The 16695-nt window shown below is 56.0% G+C and overlaps 6 protein-coding genes across 6 annotated transcripts; 5 read left to right on the top strand and 1 right to left on the bottom strand.

Annotated features, from left to right (window-relative positions):
* Positions 1-116: 116 nt before the first annotated feature.
* SLS55_003282 (uncharacterized protein) lies at positions 117-2015 on the top strand (the record flags this gene model as incomplete). The annotated part of the gene is made up of 3 exons (XM_066774760.1): positions 117-156; positions 259-350; positions 402-2015. The coding sequence occupies 3 exons, from the start codon at positions 117-119 to the stop codon at positions 2013-2015; spliced, it is 1746 nt and encodes a 581-aa protein (XP_066634879.1).
* A 2430-nt stretch (positions 2016-4445) lies between these two features.
* SLS55_003281 (uncharacterized protein) lies at positions 4446-5449 on the top strand (the record flags this gene model as incomplete). Its single annotated transcript, XM_066774759.1, has 2 exons — positions 4446-4947; positions 5001-5449. The coding sequence occupies 2 exons, from the start codon at positions 4446-4448 to the stop codon at positions 5447-5449; spliced, it is 951 nt and encodes a 316-aa protein (XP_066634878.1).
* Positions 5450-5700: 251 nt separating this feature from the next.
* SLS55_003280 (uncharacterized protein) lies at positions 5701-6561 on the bottom strand (the record flags this gene model as incomplete). The annotated part of the gene is made up of 1 exon (XM_066774758.1): positions 5701-6561. The coding sequence occupies one exon, from the start codon at positions 6559-6561 to the stop codon at positions 5701-5703; it is 861 nt and encodes a 286-aa protein (XP_066634877.1).
* A 2570-nt stretch (positions 6562-9131) lies between these two features.
* SLS55_003279 (uncharacterized protein) lies at positions 9132-11273 on the top strand (the record flags this gene model as incomplete). Its single annotated transcript, XM_066774757.1, has 3 exons — positions 9132-10077; positions 10133-10874; positions 10943-11273. The coding sequence occupies 3 exons, from the start codon at positions 9132-9134 to the stop codon at positions 11271-11273; spliced, it is 2019 nt and encodes a 672-aa protein (XP_066634876.1).
* Positions 11274-12438: 1165 nt separating this feature from the next.
* Positions 12439-13209, top strand: TSA1 (cTPxI; the record flags this gene model as incomplete). The annotated part of the gene is made up of 2 exons (XM_066774756.1): positions 12439-12930; positions 13012-13209. The coding sequence occupies 2 exons, from the start codon at positions 12439-12441 to the stop codon at positions 13207-13209; spliced, it is 690 nt and encodes a 229-aa protein (XP_066634875.1).
* A 310-nt stretch (positions 13210-13519) lies between these two features.
* Positions 13520-16073, top strand: SLS55_003277 (uncharacterized protein; the record flags this gene model as incomplete). Its single annotated transcript, XM_066774755.1, has 2 exons — positions 13520-13528; positions 14142-16073. The coding sequence occupies 2 exons, from the start codon at positions 13520-13522 to the stop codon at positions 16071-16073; spliced, it is 1941 nt and encodes a 646-aa protein (XP_066634874.1).
* Between the last annotated feature and the right edge of the window lie 622 nt (positions 16074-16695).

Raw genomic sequence — 16695 nt, 5'->3', positions numbered from 1 at the left:
CGGCCCACGCTGGCGCGCACGCTAGCCGGCTCCATGAGACGTCACGTCATGGATATAATGCTTCCCGCCCCAATCACTGCTTGTTCAAGTTGTCCAGCATCGAGGAATTTTCAGCAATGGTCGAAAAGGCTCGCCAGAGGACGGCAGTGATCGTCGGTTCGTGAATGCCCGCTGCCACCTTCCTCAATGGGCTTTTCGCCGGGTAGCTAACTGGAGCCAACGATTCAGGCGCCGGCGTGGGCGGCGTTGCAGCCGCAGCACGTCTTGCGAAAGCCGGCTACGCCGTCACAGTCGTCGAGAAGAACGACTTCACTGGTGGACGGTGCTCGCTGATCCACCACGATGGCTATGTACAGCTCCGCTGCCCTTTTGAAGAACACTCGCACTGACGCACGCTTCAGCGATTCGACCAGGGGCCGTCGTTGCTCCTCCTGCCGAATTTGTTCGCCGAGGCCTTCCAGGACCTGGGCACTTCCCTTGAAGCTGAGGGCGTGAATCTCATCAAATGCGAGCCAAATTACCACCTCTGGTTCGGTGACGGCCACAGCTTTGAGCTGTCCACCGACCTGGCCCGCATGAAGAAGGAGATTGAAAAATGGGAGGGCAAAGACGGCTTCGAGCGTTACCTGGCCTTCCTGGCCGAGGCGCATCGCCATTACGAGCTCAGCGTGACCCACGTCCTGAAGCGCAATTTCACGTCGCTGCTGAGCATGGCCCGGCCGAGCTTCCTAAAGCACCTGATCGAGCTGCATCCGTTCGAAAGCATTTACAGCAGGGCAGCAAAGTACTTCTGGACTGAGAGGCTGAGACGAGTCTTCACTTTTGCAAGCATGTACATGGGCATGAGTCCGTTCGAAGCCCCCGGGACCTACAGCTTGCTTCAGTATACGGAGTTGGCCGAAGGCGTCTGGTATCCTGAGGGAGGTTTTCACAAGGTCATCGAAGCCCTCGTCAAAGTCGGAGAGCGTCTAGGCGTCAACTACCGCCTCTCCACGCCCGTATCCAGCATCGCCCTCTCAACAGACCACCGCAGAGCTACGGGCGTCGTGCTCGCCTCAGGCGAGACCATCCCAGCAGACGTCGTGATCAACAACTCGGACCTCGTCTACGCCTACAACAACCTCCTCCCGCCGACAACGTACGCGCGCTCGCTCACCAAACGGCCCGCCTCGTGCAGCAGCATCTCCTTCTACTGGTCGCTCTCGCGCCCCGTCCCGGAGCTCAAAGCCCACAACATCTTCCTCGCCGACGAGTACCGCACAAGCTTCGACAGCATATTCAAGGACCAGCAGATCCCCACCGAGCCCTCCTTCTACCTTAATGTGCCCTCGCGCATCGACCCATCCGCGGCGCCCCCCGGCAAAGACGCCGTCATCGTCCTCGTCCCCGTCGGTCACTTGGTGCCGCCCTCTCCCTCCAACCCCAACACAACTGCCACCCCGGCGCAGGATTGGCCGCGGATGCTCTCCCTCGCCCGCGCCACGGTCCTGCGCACCGTCCTCGCCCGCACCGGCGCCGACCTCGCCCCGCTCATCGCGCACGAGCGCGTCAACACGCCCGCCGACTGGGAGCAGCGCTTCAACCTCGACCGCGGCGCCATCCTCGGCCTCAGCCACTCCTTCTTCAACGTCCTCTCGTTCCGGCCCAAGACGCGCCATCCCTCCGTCAAGGGACTGTACTTTGTTGGCGCGAGCACCCACCCCGGCACGGGCGTGCCGATTTGTCTGGCCGGGAGCAAGATCACGGCGGAGCAGGTTGTTGGGGACGATGGGGGAGCGGTGCCGTGGGGAGGGAGTGAGGGGAAGATCATGGAGAAGACGAAGAAGGGTGTTGGGAGGGAAGGGATCGATCGTGTGGAGGGCGGTGGGGGCTGTTTCGTGTGGTTGCTGCTCCAGATTGCGGTGCTGCTTTTGGCCGTCGTGGGCGCGTTCGCGCTTGCTACTGGCCGCGGTGACGACGTGGGATTATTGGGTGGTGATTCCGGCGCGTGGTTGAACCTTGGGAAGGATTGGTGAGAACGGAACTTTGGTTGCGCTTACTTTGTCGCCGTGGTCGGGCCTCGTCGCCAACTTTCGGGATGTGTAGCTGCCGGATTACTACTACTACTGCAAGCTTTAGAATCTGCCATGAGAGTTGTTGTAGGTTCCGGTCCGCTTAGCTTATTGCAGTTAATGTCTACCTTAATTCGACTTTTCCTATCCCGCCGAACAGGGTGACAAGATGCTAATCCCCTCTTCTTTCTTCCTTTTTTTCTTCTTCAAGCACAGGAAAATCCAAAGAAGAGACATTCTGAGGGAATTTTACATCCGGTACCGGAATGTCCGGGATACCCATCGCCTCTCTTTCTCTCACATGCACTGTGCATGCAACCACGCGTCCCCACTCAACACCCGTGTCTATCCCTTTCAGATTGCCTGCAGAACACCGCTTACCAAGCGAGGCTGCACGATGGCCCGAAGTCTAGTTTACACAATCAGCGGCACGCAGTTGAGACGGCGTATGCACGGAAACTCTACGCGGGTCGGGAGAAGGATAGGGGCAGTCGGGCCCAAAATTCGACCCAACAACCACTTCATTAGCTGCACCAGAAACGATACAAACCGCCGCAACTCGTCCACTGGAAGTGGCGGCAGATGTGAGTCAAAACTACTGTGAACAACACATCGCCGAAATCTCGGGCCTTAGATCGCGATGCCTGTTGCAACGTTCGAATGATTAGAATGTACTAGCAAAGTCAAAAGCGACGGCAATTCTATACTCTCTTCGTCGTAGAAGTGGCCAGAACTCGGGATATCGTTTCCCCCTCCGCGAGCTTTGCGTTGGAGAGGACGTGTCTGCTGACAGGTGCCGAAGAAGGATAAGATCGATGACATGGGTCCATCGAGTTGGAGATTTATTGTGCAGGGGGGTGTTTGATAATAATTTGGTCGGTTCTCAACAGTCTTTTCGCGTTTCTGTGCACGCAGGAAGACATGGACGAGCACATGGCCATGCGCGATTGGGCTGTTGTGCACGCTGCTTTCCCCTCTTCTTGGCATGCAGGGCGTGGAGAGGAGTAGCTCGCCAACGCCACCGCCTAGTGATGAATGGTCGCAGAGTTCTGCCAAGACTCTGCGGGTCAATATTAAGCGTTTGAGCTAGCTCATGAAAATCTCGTGATCAACTCACTGTTTGCCCCGTTGCATTGAACGTGGGGATCGGATTGGGCTCAAGATCTGGTGATTGCGAAAACGCGTGACAGCGCGGCGGCAAGGATTGTCGGGTGTCAGGCCAGTGCGAAGCGGGGATGGAAGCGGAGGTGTAGGTATCACTGCGAATTGACCGCTGTTGATCTTCTGTTGAGTTGCCGCTTCATCTACTATGACAATTTGCTGGGTTCTACCAAAAGCGCTGCTGCTCGGTCAAGAAGGACTCTACGTGTGTTGTCTAAGCTGACGCAATCAGGAAGCGATCTTCTTGGCCGATCACAGCTCATGGATTTTCTGGGGAAAGCCATTGACTTGTTCGGGTGTTGTTCGGGCGTGTCCAGTAAATGTGGACACTGTGGTACAGAATGTGATATTGGCGATCGAGAGGCAGGAGCGCATCGGATTGGCCGCACAGAAGGCATCTCGTGATGGATGTTCTGTGGTGTGAGGCGTTGGTTTGGCGGTCTCGGGCCAACGATCGGGGTCGAGCCGAGTTCGGCGGCGTGCAGCAGTGGGTTCTTGCGGAGGACGGCACGGAGCGGGGACGCCATGCGATGGGCGTGCGCCATAACCGTGGCCATCATGGTCAGCACGAGGGTTTGGGTCTGGCCAGCCGGAAACTCCTGCCGGTTGCCGCATCGACCACATACCGTCAGTACGGAGTAATCGCCATGTCATACTATGACTCAAGCCGTGTAATTCCGCTCGTGGGCTGCAGTATCGTAGCGGCCCAAACAGTGGAAACGCTCGCAGCCCGGCAGGCCGGCAGTCGTTGGATCGAACTTGTGAGCGGGCAGCGGCCGAGGTGGATGGAGTTGGAGTGGGAATCGACGGCGCAGGCGTGAGTGACAAGCACTGACACGCGCTAGGCTGCCGATCCACAAAGCTTGTGAGGGGCCCCTGCCTAGCGCCAATGCTCCCCAGCACCGACCACCGACCTCTTTGCATCATAGACGGCTCGTCACCACCATCTGCATCTGTGCTTCCAATCGGCTGCCATGCGCGTCCATTCACATCTGAGGTGGGCCTCGGCCCCTGCCGGATTGAGGCGCTATCGCTGCGGGCATGCCGTTTGCTGCCGGCCGCCTCGGCCCAGACGCGAAGACAGTGACACTGATCGATTGCATTGCGAGACGTCATGATTGCAGTCTCTGGGCCTCGCTTTGCATGAGCATGCCGCTCTTATAATCTGCCTCGGAGCTGCCCGGCCTACCCGTCTGACATCGCTCTCTGCTTCAGTTTCTCTCACTGCCCGCCATGAACTACCTCAACCACTTTGTGCGTCGCAACGATGCTTTGCGCATCAACCCCGGGACCGCCGACATTGCCATCACCACTCGCGGATCCGACTGGTACTGGACCGTTACTGCTGTCATGGCACTGTCCACTTTCATCTTTACCGGCCTGGCTCTCACCAAGCCTCGCCAAAACCGCATTTTCCACTATATCACCGCCGCCGTCACCATGACTGCTGCTGTCGCCTACTTCTCCATGGCATCCAACCTGGGCTGGACCCCCATCGACGTCGAGTTCCGCCGCAGTGACTCCCGAGTCCGCGGCGTCACTCGTGAAATCTTCTATGTCCGCTACATTGACTGGTTCATTACCACGCCGCTCCTGCTCATGGACCTTCTCCTCACTGCCGGCATGCCTTGGCCCACCCTTCTCTGGGTTATCTTTGTCGATTGGGTCATGATTGTTACTGGTCTGGTTGGCGCGCTCGTCCAAAGCACGTACAAGTGGGGTTACTTTGCGTTCGGTATGTTTTAACCGCGACATCCATGGTGATAGCACACACTGACAGCTCCTCAGGCTGCGCCGCCCTCGTCTACATAGTCTACCAGCTCGCGTGGGAAGCCCGTATCCATGCCAACCATCTCGGCAACGACGTCGGCCGTACCTTCCTCCTGTGCGGCTCGCTCACCACCATTCTCTGGATCTGCTACCCCATCGCTTGGGGCGTCTGCGAGGGCGGCAACGTCATCGCCCCAGACTCCGAAGCTGTATTTTACGGTGTTCTCGACCTCCTCGCGAAGCCCGTCTTCGGTGCTCTGCTGATCTGGGGCCACCGCAACATCGACCCCGCACGGCTCGGCCTCCGCATCCGGGACTATGACGAGGACCCCGCCGTCACTGGTGGCGTAGTTGGTCACGAGAAGAGGCACGCCACAAACGGTCACTCGAACGGCGCCACGAACACCACAACCACAAACGGCACTGATGCCGCCCCTGCCGAGTCTAACCCGGCCACCACTGTCTAAAGAGTGAAGCAGAATAGGCAAACCGTTTGCTCCTGTCTGCTGGATACCAAGTGCTTTGCTTTTGGCATCCGTCTATGATACCAAGCGCAGCTTGCTGCAGCTCGCGTCTGTGTCGTCTTTCTTTTTTTAATATTGTCATGATGTATGAGTCGAAGTTGTGGGGTAGAAGTAATTCCAGATAATAATCAATCGACTGTCATTAATATACACCCGATTTGATGGTAGACTGTGAATGCTAAGCGACATCTACTTTACAACAATTCCAAAATATGCAGCTGTTCGTCTGTAATACCGTTGGTAGACATTCTTCTCCTCTTCATTCCCCAATGCGTCTCATACTCCAATTCATCAATCGTCTTTGCATGGATAATATCGTACAAAGTAGAGTTCATCCACTTCATGCTCGAAACGAGATTCCTCATAACTTCTTCGAGACTACACTTCTCACAGGCCTTGATTGTGCCCATCGTGATCCCGGTGAGCCCGAGGCTGCTGTGCTGAATGCCAAGTGCATTTTCGCAGAGCAGATGGAGGGCACCAAATTTGCCTTCTGTGAGCGAATCAATCTCTCCCCTCTCCCGACTCCGCACCACAAGATCGCCCTTACTCTCAATGCTCTTTTGGATCTCTTCGTAGTAGTACTTGAGGTAAAACATTACTGTGGTGATGGCGTCGGACATGTGAAATGGGCCACAGACAGTCGCGATGACGCTGTTGCTTGCATTGTTGCCCTCAACCAGCAGCTCGCAGACATATGAGACAATGATTTGGTGCATTCCAATCGTCTCAGCGCAGGCTTCAAGGTCGCGGGCGAGAGCCCTTCGCAGGTCCGCGTTGCGAGGTAGCGGAGCGGTCTCGACGAGTGCGGAGCGAATGTCGATGCTGAAGGCGCCCAGGCTGATATCGGGGTATATGGACTTGATGTAGTTGATCTTCCCATTCTTAGAAAGAGAAGAGTATGTGGCAGTGTCCCCGGTAAGCTTGTGCATAATAGGGGTGACAAAATCCTCGATGGCGGCGCTGAAGTCGAAGGCCCAGCCGGAGATGAAGTCGTTGTAGTCGTCCGCCACGTCGTCGACCATCATGAACGTCTCGTCATGATTACTGTCCATCTTGGAAGCTTTCAAAGGGTTCGACCTTGGCGTTGGATATTGAAGAGATCCAATTGATATGATCAAGGGAAAAGGAGTTAATTAAGAGTTTTAAGGTGAAGTACGGGCAAAAGTGAAATGGCTGTACAAGGGAATTTGGCTTGGCGAGCGAGTTTTATCCAGGCTTACCGAATCTATGAGTGGTAAGATGACAGAATAAACGGCTATCCCGGTCCTCACAATACCTGCGGTCCATTTTCCAAACATGCTTAATCAAACCACTACTGCTATCAAGCTCACACTTCTTCAAGAAGAGGAGGAAGCAGGTGGCCTCCTCAATGGATTGCGAATATGTTCTTTTTCAAGCGATGCCGTCCTATCTCTGCTTCTGCGCCACAGGAAACGCGCGTTTCCAGGAATTGACTTCATAAGAGCAGTGTGACGCTGCGTGACAGCTTTCTCCGTACGGCTTCTATATAAAATAGAGCACTCACAGCGTACGTTAGCCTAATCTTATCTGAAAGAAGAGTCGCAATTCATTGTCCTGCTCAAGATGCGGCCGTATAGTCATTCCCGGAACGTTGCTTGTGATTCGCTCTCATTAAACGTCCGTGATCCACGATGCGAGCTGCCATATTGAGCTGATTGTTGGCAAGACACGCCAAGATTGCTGGCCCCGGGCAAGGAATAGAAAGGTCTGATAAGTTGCGAAGCAGGCGGCCAGAGACCGAGTGCATGCAGTAGGTGGATCGTTCTCAAGGTTGTAGGCGTGTCCCTCCTGGTCAATTTTAACCAATGTGTGCTACGAATTTCTCTATTAGAAGATCTCGGATGACATCGCGTTTGGCTTGAATAGCAAGGGAAGTTCTTCGGTAAGCCACTGTGCTAGTATAACTGATCGTCTTGAACTGATCCCGTAGTGCTTGTATCAGGTCATTTGACGCCCTCTTATAGACCTGAATACATGTTTGGCAGATGTTGGCTGGAAAATTCTCTGCTTGTATGCGGCTTCATTCTCAACAGACGGCAGTCAAAAGTGTAGTTCCAGATAAATTTCTTTACAGAACCTTTTGCAGATTAAGTTCGTTTCTCATGAAGTTTCGTAAGCGTTCTACGGCTTCCGTAATAATCCTTAATCCACGTCTTGCAACTTTGTCAAACGCTCCACAATGCCCTCCACGCGGCGATCTCCTGACATTACTACCCTTTCAACCGCCCTCACGCGCCCGATCCCGTCCGAATCCCTTGCCACGGCTTTTTCGACAACTCCTCTCTTCGACAGCAAGATCCGCACTGCGGTCGAATCTGCCAAAGTGATTTCTATTTCCTTTGCCCCGGCATCCAAAGCTCTAAGATCGACTATCCCCTCTTTACCCCGTTTTCTCTTCCTAGATGCGCTCCCAGCATCTTCCGGCAATCCTGCATCTTTCCTCAGCTTGTCGACCGCATTCAGACGCAAATGGTGAGAAACCAATTCCTGGCGTAGCTCCCGTACCAGACGGTGCAAATCCTGGAGCTGGCCTTGCTGCGGAAGATATTTTGCTGCTAAACTACGTAGCGGAATGCATGGCGGAATGGTATGTTTGTGGATGCGCAGGTCCTCGCTTTCTGAAGATGACCGATTCAAGAGCAAGTAGTAGGGGGCGGCGAATCGTCCCTTCACGGATACCTCGATGCGCACGCCGAGAATCTTGCCGTTGTCAACGGCGCAGGGATCAGGATCTTTGACGCGGAAAGCAGTGACGCCAGCACAGGTGCGGTGTAGATTTTCCAAGTTGTGCTTTTGTTGCTTTTCGATGGCAGCCAATGCGCTGGCTGCAGAAGGGTGGGATCTGGCCTGGGCGCGTTGGATGCGCGCGAGGGTATCTCGGGAGGAAAGAAGCGTGGAGGAGAGGATGGAACGGCGATGCTCAAGAGATTCGACTGCGATGCGTTAGTCTATGTGAGATGCAAGCTGGAGTGGAGAGGCGCACTCTGCTCGCGCATACGCGCAATGTCGCTATCGAGCGGGGAGTCCGGCGCAGGCGAGGCTGCCATGTTGCTGGCAGAGCGAGTCGGCTGCGACCTCGTACAGGAGCTGAGTCAGAGAGTCCTTGTGGATGAAGTGGTGGATGTTGACGGCCCAGGCGACGATGGCGAACAAGAAGGCAGTCCAGGCGATGGCGGCGATAAACAATGACGCGAGCGAGGGCGTGCGGTACACCGGGCTGGGGGCGAAGACGCGTAGGCCGTCGCGAAACCCCGTGCTCATCTTGGCGCGCTGCGACCGGCGGGGATGCTCGTGAAACGCGACGCCTGCGGACGCACGAGAAATGCAGAGCTACACATGGGCGCGCGGGGAGACCGCTGCTTTCTTTTATCTTGGATAAATTTTCCCCAGTCTCCTGACGACCTGCGCTGAACAGACGGTGAACAGCGCACTTTCCGTTCACCGCCACCCTTGCGCCCAGCCAGATCTTGCTTGAGATCCGCGACTGCGCGGCGCGCGGCGGAGTTGCCCCCCGTACTGGCCACGTTCCGCTTCTGGGTACATCATCGCCGTCCCGACACTAAATTTCCACCACCTAGCCCGACCAATTATCGCTACATGGATGCCTACCACACCAGGCGACTCTCGACCTCCTCTACCCGTTCCCTTGGTCCCTTCCATCTCTGACGCCGCAGACGTCCGGCCCACTCATCAGCACGTCAAGCACCGCCGTGGAGCATCGCAGCAGAGCCTCGAGCTCCAAGACCTTCCTTCGAATTCTTCGTCTGCCGGCCCCTCTGCGCAATCCAGATACGGCCCACGCATCCGTACCCACCACGCCCTTGAAACCAACACACTCCTTGCGTCCGACGAATCCGATCTCGATTCGCCCAACGAAGCTCCCATGTCAAAGAGGAAGGGCAGGTCGCCGAACCCTCGAGCAACTGCCGTGCGCGGCGACTCTATAGACTCGAACCGCAGCAACGGCCACGCCACTGGCGCTACCGACAGCATGCTTGGACAACGGCGCAAGCACCTCGGCCCGGACAGCCCTTCCACGGCTTCGCAGGCGTCGCATTTGATGAGCCGGGACAGCTTCACCTTGGACGATGATCCCATGCAGGCAATGACCCACGATGAGGAGGCTTCGTCGAAGGGATTCAGCGAACTGCCGAAAAAGGATCAGAAGAACTTCCTCCTTTTGGTTCTCCTCTACTTCCTTCAGGGCGTGCCAATGGGCCTTGCCGGTGGATCTGTGCCCTTTTTGTTGAAAGCCCACCTTTCATACAGCCAAATCGGCGTCTTCTCGCTCGCTTCATACCCGTACTCGCTCAAACTTCTGTGGAGCCCCATCGTGGACGCAATCTGGACCCCGAAAGTCGGCAGGAGAAAGAGCTGGATCCTGCCGATTCAGACATTGTCCGGGTTTGGCATGCTTTGGCTTGGCGCTCGCGCTGAGCAGATGATGACCGATGCTGGCGCAGACGGAGGCGCAGGAATCTGGGGGTTCACTTGGTGGTGGTTCTTCTTGGTTTTCATGTGTGCCACGCAGGACATCGCCGTTGACGGTAGGTGTCTACCAATCCCCTCTATGACGATCAGGACATGGCTAAAATACTTCAGGCTGGGCTCTTACACTCCTTTCTCCCGAGAATCTCGCGTACGCCTCCACTGCCCAAACCGTCGGTCTGACTGCCGGCCAGTTTTTGTCTTACACGGTTTTCCTTGCCTTCAACTCCCCCGACTTTGCGAACAAATGGTTCCGCGCGATACCGAAGGAGGAGGGTGTCATGACCCTTGGGGGTTACTTGACCTTCTGGGGATGGGCATACCTGGCCGTGACCCTGGCTCTCGCGGTCATGAAGCGAGAAGAGAGGACTAAGAACAATGACGGGATATCGGAGGTCTACAAGGTCATGGGTGGCATCTTGAAGCTCAAGAACATCCAGACCTTTATTGTGATCCACTTGATTGCCAAGATTGGCTTCCAGGCAAACGACGCGGTTACCAACCTCAAGCTTCTGGACAAGGGCTTCAGCCAAGAGGACATGGCCCTGACCGTTCTCATCGACTTTCCCTTCGAACTCTCGCTGGGCTATTACGCAGGCAAATGGTCCCAGACCTACCCGCCCATGCAACTCTGGTGCTGGGCTTTCATCGGCCGCCTAGCGGCAGCGGCCTTTGCGCAGTTTGTCGTCATGATCTTCCCGGTAGGCGGCGTGACAACATGGTACTTGCTTACGGTGATTGTTGAGCATGTGTTCTCGACCTTCATGAGTACAGTAATGTTTGTTGCGATATCGGCTTTCCACGCCAAGATCGCGGATCCCGTCATCGGTGGCACCTACATGACCCTCCTTGCCACGTGAGTGTACCCTGCTTACCCTATCCAATATTCTCCGCGATTACCCGTGCTGATCAGACTTCGCCCAGTGTTTCAAACTTGGGGGGCACGTTCCCGCGCTTCTTCATCCTCAAGCTGGTAGACTACTTCACGGTGGCAACGTGCACTCCGCCAGAGAAGCCACCCGCAGAACTCAAGGGCGACCTTGTCACATCCGCATTCTCCTGCGCGCTGGAAGCTGAGAAGCACCGCTGCTTGGACGGCGGTGGCACATGCAACATAGAGCACGATGGTTACTACATCGTCAATGTTCTTTGCATCATCCTCGGCCTTGTGACTTTTTGGGGATACATCAAGCCCGCGGCGCTGAAGCTGCAGGCCCTGCCCCTCAGGGCATGGAGACTGGCGGGCGCTAGCTAGTGGAGAAGTTATGTTGGTATCTTTGATAGATAATCTTGTAGAATGGAATTCCTTTTGCGAAAGCGCAAGTTCGGAAAACGCTGTCTTCTTTCAGGAAGAATTGACACATGTATCAGGAGAGCCGCATTGAACGTCAGTCGATGCTGCCTTGTTAGCTTTCCTGACTGGCTCAGAGTTAACGGCGGTAAGCTGTTTAGGAAGCTTGACCAGCAGCTGAGAGACAGTTTAACAAGTGCCAGTAAACAAAGCATACGGACCCTGCGGTGATACATGCGGCAGCCGCAATCAGGCGAGGGCCGTCTTTGGGGCGATGGCGCAATGCGGTCCCCCAAGGCAGAAAGCTACTCCAGCACGGCGACGATCATCTCCGCGCACGTAAGGACGAGGCGGTAGCACGCCTGGTAGCTGGCCGTGTCACTGGCCATAGCTCCTGACGAAGCGGGCCCACAAGGAGTCGTCAAGGTGCCTCGCTCAAGGCCGGAAGAGCCTTTCCGCAGCTGCGCTTGGCGGGCGAGGAACACACGACGGGCGGTGTTGCGGCGTAAGACGGAAGGGCAGTCAGCCTGCAGCCGACATCGCGGGGAGCAGCGGCGATGACGCACGCGGAGTAGGCGGTCTGGTGTTGCAGATGAGCGGCCAGCAGTTGGAAGGTGCCAGAAGTCGGCGAGATACGTGCGCGAAAGGGTGGGCAAACCCGAAGACAAGCGGGCCGATACCACTTGAACAGTAGGGCCGACCCACAATTACACATCGGCTTCGATTACGGCGGCCGCGGCATGCTGAAGTAATGCAGAGGTTCTGGAATTGCGCCGCCGGTATATAGCATGCTGGGCATCGGGTTTGCCAGTTGCCACGCCTAGATAAAGTAGCCGCACGCCTTCTGACGCCGTTGTTTGTCATCTGCCGTCCTCGAACTTTTTTTTGCCTTAAGGTTGGTGGCCAGCATCCCCCAGACACATGGCTGCGTTTTGCCGTCGGCAGTGACGGAGCATCTGCTGATACAAAGCCCGCGCCCTTTCCTCCGCACCCTCTCTTCCGCTTCCAGCTCACAAGTTTCTGCTGTCTTGCTTCCCACCACGTCCAGCTAACACTTTGTCCGCCAATCCACAGCCACCTCCGTTCTTGATACCCTCATCCCTCTCCCAAACCCACCACCACAGTCACCATGTCTTCCGGCAACGCCCGCGTTCAGCACCCCGCTCCCGACTTCAAGGTCACCGCCGTCGTCGACGGTGCCTTCGAGGGTAAGTCTCGAGTCCATTCTGCCACCAAACACGCTTGCAATTGTCTGACGCGTTTCCGCCGCATAGAGCTCAGCCTCTCCGACTACACCTCCAAGGGCCAATGGCTCGTCCTTGCCTTCATCCCCATGGCCTGGACCTTCGTTTGCCCCACTGAGATCATCGCCTTCAGCGATGCCGTCCAGCAGTTCAACCAGCGTGGCGTCTCCGTCGCCTTCGCCTCGACCGACTCCGAGTACAGCCTGCTCGCCTGGAGCACCGTCTCCCGCAAGGACGGCGGTCTTGGTGGCATCAACATCCCTCTGATCAGCGACAAGAGCCACAAGCTCAGCAAGGACTACGGTGTCCTGATCGAGGACGTTGGTGTTGCCCTCCGTGGCCTCTTCATCATCGACCCTAAGGGCATTGTCCGCCAGGTACGTACATCCATTGGCTTGGTTTAGGATGCAGGCGCATGTTCCACTAGCACGCATGGAGCTGACGATTCGTCCTTGCAGATCACCATCAACGACCTTCCCGTCGGCCGCAGCGTTGACGAGGCTGTCCGTCTCATCGACGCCTTCCAGTTCACCGAGAAGTACGGCGAGGTCTGCCCCGCCAACTGGAACCCCGGCCAGGACACCATCAAGGCCGACCCCGTTGGCCAGAAGGCCTACCTCGAGAAGAAGTACGGCGGTGATGCTATGACCCAGTAAATTTCTTTCCTCTGCGAGTCACAAAAAGGCATGCGAGATGAACGGTGTGCATGGCGCATGACATGGCGCATGGATGCATATCGGGAGCTGCAGTCACTATAGTGGCCCAGCGGTCTGGGATACCGTAGATCTAAAATCGCGTCTGCGATTTTTTGGACGGCCCCAGCTACTTCTTGCAGTTTCTTTACAGCGGATACCTTTTCTGCGTAGACAATAGACCAAAATACCATTTCTTGTTTTTCCGACTTCACACCTCAGCCTGCTTTGTGATGAACTAAACTCGGTGTGGGAAGTTTCCAGATCTGAAATAATGCATAACGTAGGGGCGTAGTTAAAACCGAGATGAGGGGCTCAACAAGAATTAACTGCAGCAACAGAGGGATAACCCCCAATCCCGCGGCACACGCGATACAAACCGACCAGAAGGGACATGAAGCAGGCCCAGACGAATTCAGACGCTTGTGCAACATTCAGAAACATGCTAGGAGGAAGGTCGGCTGACAGAGCGGGCTCGCTACGGGCAGTCGGTGTTCGCCTCTGGCGGTCAAGTCTATCACAACCTCAACCCGCCGCCCCCCTCCGACCCACTTAAAAATCAGACTTCGCACAATGAAATGGAACCGAGAATCCAATCACTCCTTCTCGACGATAACTTTGCCATAGACAACCAGCTGCCGTTCCCACTCGGCGCTTTCGCCCACCACCACCACCATCAGGCCCAACACCCTCACCACCATCCTAGCCATCAGCATGGCGCGAGACCTTCCCCCGTAGAGCCCAGCGCTCCTCGTCCGGCAAATTTTTCTCTCCATGACAGCTACAACCCGAACGCGAAGGAGTCGCATCACCATGCCGCCTTCGCAGGCCGACAGCTGTCTGGCAGGTCTCGCCCGCCACCTTCGCCCCCGCCGACCTCCTTAGCGCACGAGCAGCACAACCATGCGGGCGCCTCCTCGTCAACATCAGGCGCGCGACCGCCCAAGTCAGTGCCGCTGGCAGAGGTTCTGAATGGCCACGAACAGACATCATCAGGCTTCAGCGGGTCGGTCAACGAGCTGCTCGACAACAGCGGCAGCAGCGCTCCGGGCAGCAACTCGCCCAAGAAGCGGCGCAAGGTCGACGGCGGTAGTATGGGAGATCAGAACATCTTCACGCTGCCGAAGCCGACGCTTCCCGTCAAAAAGGGCGCGCGCCGCCCGCGCATCCCGCCGCTGCTGCAGGGCCTGCACCAGCCCCCGCCCAACGCAGGCCTGTTCCCGCCGATTACGGGTGAGAGGGTCGCTAGGGAGGGGTGTCACCCACCGCCCCCGCCACCGCCTTCGGCGACGACGGAAACATCGATGGCACAGCAGCAGAAGCAGAAGTCGACGCCGCCGCCTCGTGTGGAGCTGAGGGCGTCCGAGAAGGTGGTACCGATCGAGTCCAAGCGGTTGAGCCCGAGTCGGGCTGAAGGCAAGGGGACGCAGAAACCTACTGCCTCTGATGCCGCTACTGCGTCTAGTGCTAAGCCCTCAGCCAAAGCTCAGAAACCGGAGCCGAGCAAAAGACGGAAGAAGTGGACGGAGGAGGAGACCACGACTCTGTTGAAGGGTGTTGCAAAGTTTGGCATCGGGAACTGGAAGAAGATTTTGGACTGTCCCGACTTCTCGTTTGATGGGAGGACGGCTGTGGATCTGAAAGATCGGTTCAGGACGTGCTGTCCGGACGAGTACCGGAAGATGAAAAAGCCCAAGCCTGCCGGTGTGGAGCCAGATGCTACAGCTGGAGCGACTGAACCGTCCACAGCGGAGGCCGCGTCTGGAAAGCAAGTATCCAGTCTGGTTACATCCAACATCTTACTCCCCGGGCCGTCAGATGGTCGGGTGAGAAAGAGACGGGGTCCTAAAGTTCACCGAAAGGATTCGCAGGCCCTGGCTTCTATTGGCATAGAAGCCCCTTTTACGAAGTCGACACGAAGAGAGCGTCGAGAGTTCACGGAGCAGGAAGATGCTGCGCTACTGCGTGGCTTTGAGAAGCATGGACCTCATTGGCATGTCATTCGCAATGACCCGGATCTTGAACTAACCCATAGGCACCCTACAGATCTGCGTGATCGTCTCCGCAATAGATGGCCGGAGAAGTATGCCGAAGCCGGTTATAAGATTAAGCTGAAGGAGAAGAATAACAGACAGGAGAACCACGATGACGCCGGCGCCGGCCCCTCAGCCACCGAATCTTCCGAAGATAAAGAACCTTTCAAGAGGATGTCTTTGCAAGATGATAATGCTACATCCACTGCGAGTGTGATGCCGCACGTAAATCCAAACGGCATGACCAGGCCAAAGGCGCCTGGTTTGAAAGCGCTGCTCTCGAACTATCCGTTTCCGGACCCTTTCACGGAGGATGATGACTTTACTTCAGATCTTCCTTTCGAGGGAGAATGTAGCCCTGTAATTTTGAGCAGAGACATCTTCTCTTACGCCCAAGGACAGCCCAGTGCCTTCGATTTGTCTGCCAACACGCATGGAGACCACAGCCACATCAACCCGCTGGACACGCTCAAGATTCCAAGGATGTCCAGCACATCTCAGCAGCCGCATTCCAGTACCAGCCTGCCGCCTCTCTGGCTTCCCGCTCCTCTGACTGCCGGCCTATCCTCAAATCCAGGATCCAATATGCTACTAGCATCATCTTCAGCACCGTCGTCGAGAAGCATTGCTACAGCTCCCAGTACAAGCACAGCTGGAGGCAGCAACAGTGGGGCAGTCAACCTTCCCGGCCCGGCCGATCTGCTGATGGGACTGGACCTCGAAGGCAAGAATGACGGCCATAGTTCGAACTTCCTTTGGGATGATACGACTCCTTCTCGGCCACTATTCGAATGATGCTTTTGACGAAGAGGAGGCGTTGCATTGAGGAGTGGTTTCCTCTCACGGTTAAGTGTGTGCACAAGCGTTCTGGTTTGCATGTTGTTACCTGAACGCAGGCTACATCCGCCCTTACAAGTCTTGCTCTCATTTTTCTTATTAGCTGCGCTGTTGCAGTGATTCTGGTCCTTTTGATTTTATTATGCGTGATACCCAAGCGCACCATGCGTCTTATGACACCCTCCTCAGTATACGTCGTCTTTTTCCAATTCAGTGGGAGACTCGTTTGTCAATGGAGGAAGAGCAAAACCCATCGTGCCAACCTTTACTACGTATTTTTGACCAAATGCTGGAGTATCCTTCGAAACCATCTCGAAGGATACTGGCTGGCGCGGTGGGACATACATATCGATTGAACCTTGTTCTCCAACCCGAGATGATTAAAACCAATAAATTCTAATGCATGCCTGACTGGTGTCACCTTCCATTTTCATACGTATGTTGCCGCTGTGACTTACTCTTTTTCCTTACTCGTGGTCAACATCTCCGCCGAGAGGTGGTGGCTTACGGCGCAAGAAGGCTATATTGGTATGTTGCAAGTATAGTAGACCGGTGAAGCCGATTCGTGGCTGGGGGTTCT

This window comes from Diplodia seriata (assembly GCF_021436955.1).
Source record: "Diplodia seriata strain FDS-637 chromosome Unknown scaffold_3, whole genome shotgun sequence".
Classification (NCBI taxonomy): domain Eukaryota; kingdom Fungi; phylum Ascomycota; class Dothideomycetes; order Botryosphaeriales; family Botryosphaeriaceae; genus Diplodia; species Diplodia seriata.
Note: the sequence above shows the minus strand (reverse complement) of the source record. Positions and strands in the feature narration are given on the sequence as shown.